Source organism: Triticum dicoccoides, chromosome 7A, assembly GCF_002162155.2.
Source record: "Triticum dicoccoides isolate Atlit2015 ecotype Zavitan chromosome 7A, WEW_v2.0, whole genome shotgun sequence".
Classification (NCBI taxonomy): domain Eukaryota; kingdom Viridiplantae; phylum Streptophyta; class Magnoliopsida; order Poales; family Poaceae; genus Triticum; species Triticum dicoccoides.
The window spans coordinates 27,908,409-27,912,114 of record NC_041392.1 but is presented as its reverse complement, the minus strand read 5'-3'; the positions used below and the strand labels follow the sequence as shown (position 1 = coordinate 27,912,114).

The window sequence follows — 3,706 nt, the reverse complement described above, 5'->3', positions numbered from 1 at the left end:
CAAAATATGACACTATGAATGGTTAAACTGTATATGGTAAAGCAGGAAAATAATGCATCACATCGTCCCCAACAAAATATCGCGCCCAGCGTGTTCCACACCCTATGAATGAGCGAAAATACTACACGCACGGATCTTTACGGGACTGCAACGGACCCCTTCCATCTTACTGTTAATCTCCCCCCCCCCCCTCCCCCCCCCCCCCCCCCTGATTTTCATGGGGTGGGGCCTGCTTCACCTCTTCTTTCCAATCACGTCTTTCCATGTCAGCACGTCCTGTAAACATCCGTGAAATATGTCCGTGTGTGTAGCAAAGCTCATGAATGAGACCACGCCCCTGCAGTCCTGCGTCAGTTAATTTCTATCAAGCTCACACACCACGTAGGACGTAGCTTTCCTACTGTCTTTATCTTTAACAAGCTATTTTTCTAATGGAATTTTTGTCAATATATGTTGCTAATTGTGCAGTACATCTTGCCACCACCGGAACGGAGTTCTATTTAAGAAGCCACCCACCACACACACTTGGCAGTGCACCTCAAGAAGTAGAGCACCACAGGGTAGCTAGCAGTAACAATGGCGATGGCAAGGGTGCCCATCCTCATCGCGGTAGCTCTCGTGGCTGCAGCGGCCTCCTGCAGCGCATGGGAGCCCACCATCCGTATGCCAACGGCCGAGGCTGCAGCTGCTGCGGTCGACGACGCGGTGGCGCCGCTCATCCACGCACTGCGCCCGCTGCTGGGCTCCAGCGGAGAGCTCGGCAGCCGCGGCGGCGTGCCGTGCGACAGCTGGAGGCTGGGCGTGGAGGCGTACAACGTGCGTGACTGGAAGACTGTCCCCGCCAACTGCGAGGGCTACGTGGGGCACTACATGCTCGGCAGCCACTTCCGGCGCGACTCCAAGGTCGTCATCGACCAGGCCATTGCCTACGTCGACAGCCTCAAGCTCGCCAGCAACGGCAAGGAGGTGTGGGTCTTCGACATCGACGAGACCACGCTCTCCAACCTCCCTTACTACGCCACGCACGGCTTCGGGTACATACTTACACACATTATGCATCGTTGAGGATCATCTCCATGCAATTTTGCATTTCTCGACAAATATAATCTGCACGACTGTCTATCCGTACGTACGTGCATATTGTACTTGATATTTGTTGCAGGTGCATTTGAGCAGAGACTTGGACTTGTCTGTTCGTTTAGCTAAAGTATGAAAAACCAACCCACTAGAAAACACCAGTAACACCATGGCATCATATGTGAGTGGATTTGTTTTCTACCATGCATGCATACTATATGCCATGTACTAATCAACCGTCAAATGTATTGAAACTGCGTAAAATTATTGTAATATACTTTTAAGCGACAAAAAAATCCGACGAAAGATGACAATTTATTTTGAAAGAAGAAAGACATAGCGAAAAAGTAGAAAATGTTGCACGAATATCTGAGCAACGATGGACAGTGGATGTATGCACTGTAGTATATACGACACTGAGCCCTTTATTTTGTTTCAGTGAAAATACTATTTGTATACCTTAAAAAATCTGAAAAAAGTATACACATAAGGATATATTGTATATAGACGTACAAATTTTCATGAACATGTATATGTTCATATCTGATGTACCCAAAAAAGACAAATAGATAGATTAAAATGTGATTAATTGATGCAACTTTACAAATAGTTGAAGAACGTGTATATGCATTTATAGATTTTATAAATATATTTTTGGCAACTTTTAAGTATATTTTGATCTTGTTTTTTGAAAAATGGGGCTCCCTGTAGCCCGTCCCCTATAACGCATCACTATATGTAATGTAGAAGGCTGGCACCATAAGTTCTCTAATAATAATGAAAGGGGAAAACATAGATGAAAAAGTGGAAATAAAAGGGCATATATGCGTTGGACGTGTTTGAGTTGGGCATCATTGTTGGTCATCTCCAGTCCAATCATAGACACAGCCTGCAGGACCATGGCCATGTGCCGATTGATGAGCAAAACATGCTATGCTATGCCAATTAGATATAGTGGTGTGATGTGCATGTGATGGTCGGAGTATGTAGGCCCGAATCTATTGTCCACTTGGCTACTTTATATCTACCGTTCCTATCAACAAATTTACGCAGCGTAGATGCGCTTCCATTCACCCCTTGGTTTTTAACGTGTGCAGGGCTAGGCCATACAACGGGACGAGCTTCGACGCGTACGTGCTGGAGGGGACCGCGCCGGCGCTGCCGGAGAGTAAGCGGCTGTACTACAAGCTGCTCAAGGTGGGCATCAAGCCGGTGTTCATCACAGGCCGGACGGAAGACAAGAGGGCCATCACCGTCGCCAACCTCCGCAGCCAGGGCATCTCCGGGTGGATGAACCTGACGCTCAAGCAGCCCGGGTTCCATGGCTCCGCGATATCCTACAAGTCCGCCCAGAGGAAGAAGCTGCAGGACGCCGGGTATGTCATCGTTGGCAACATCGGCGACCAGTGGAGCGACCTCCTCGGCGCGCCCGAGGGAGCTCGTACTTTCAAGCTGCCCGACCCACTCTACTACATCGGCTAGGGCTGCCGCCATTGATTGCTCGAATGCTTGTGGTCCACGAATAAGCCTATGCTCTTAATAATTATCTGCACGCTCGATGCATCTCTCAATAATAATAATCCACTCTGCCCTTGTTGCTTACTAGTTGATATGAATTGCTACTGCTCCATGGGCTACTGTTTTTTTTCTTTTCTTTAGGAGGCCACGGGTTATTGTTGCTTGATGTGTTGTTATCTGTCATAATTTCTTTCTTGACAATTGCATGACATATCGTTCCTTTCACTGTGATTGTCGTCCTATAAACAACATTGCTATCAAAAATCGACTACACTAGTAGAAAAATGGTCTAATATGAAGCACATTTGCCCCGGTTTGTAGCTGAACCGGCACGGATAAGGCCAACCTATGCCGACGGTAAAACCGTCAGCATAGATTGCCATGCCACGTGGCACCCTATGCCGACGGCTATGCCATCGGCACAGATAGGAGGTTAGCAATTTTAAAAAATATTCCCACCTCACCCAAAGACAATCAAGATGACCTGTTTAAATAGTTCACTAATTCATACATCATAAGCTCCAGTATTCATTAGACTTCTGTTAAGAAAACGGACAATTACGGTGAAACTTTCAGTGGCTGGCCCGTTGCCCGGGCACTGAAGGTTTCACGGTGATAGTCCGTTTTCCATGGTGGATGCCGGTGTTTTTCATAAATTCAGTTATTACTTTTTTACCTTTTTAGTTTACCATGTGTATGAGGACTCGGTGTGATGCCCGTGACACGGCGGCGGTGACGCCCGTGATGGGGGACACACCCTGGAGCCGCGTGCTGGGTTTCTGTGCCTGCCACCACGCTTCCACAAGCGTAGGAGGGGCCACCGCAACACTTGGAGGCATTGCTACCCCCAGGTACTCCGTCCCGCATAACCCTGACATAAACGACCGCCGGATCTAGTCCTTTGACTTTCGCCGGACGGGGTTTGACCGGTGGACTTTTTCACCGGGTTGTCATGGCCCAGTCTATAGCTACACTCCCGAACACCGTCCCGGCCCAACCCACCCCAAGATTCCCTCCGTGTCGGCCCTACATGGCTGTTTCCCCCCTCCGTGACACGACGGCAGCGACGCCCGTGAGGGGGGCACACCCCAGAACCGCGTGTCGGCTGCCT

The 3,706-nt window shown here is 48.8% G+C and overlaps 1 protein-coding gene across 1 annotated transcript; it reads left to right on the top strand.

The window, feature by feature from the left end:
* Positions 1 to 520: 520 nt before the first annotated feature.
* LOC119329032 (acid phosphatase 1-like) lies at positions 521 to 2,820 on the top strand. Its single transcript, XM_037602022.1, has 2 exons — positions 521 to 1,034; positions 2,175 to 2,820. Exons 1-2 carry the CDS (start codon positions 577 to 579, stop codon positions 2,557 to 2,559), a joined length of 843 nt encoding a protein of 280 aa, XP_037457919.1. The 5' UTR covers positions 521 to 576; the 3' UTR covers positions 2,560 to 2,820.
* Positions 2,821 to 3,706: the final 886 nt, after the last annotated feature.

What these genes read in the sequence shown, in the direction of transcription:
- LOC119329032 (XM_037602022.1), top strand. Translation starts at nt 577, where the DNA reads ATGGCGATGGCAAGGGTGCCCATCCTCATCGCGGTAGCTCTCGTGGCT. An exon ending in TACGCCACGCACGGCTTCGG is followed by an intron (nt 1,035 to 2,174) that starts GTACATACTTAC and finishes TAACGTGTGCAG; the next exon opens with GGCTAGGCCATACAACGGGA.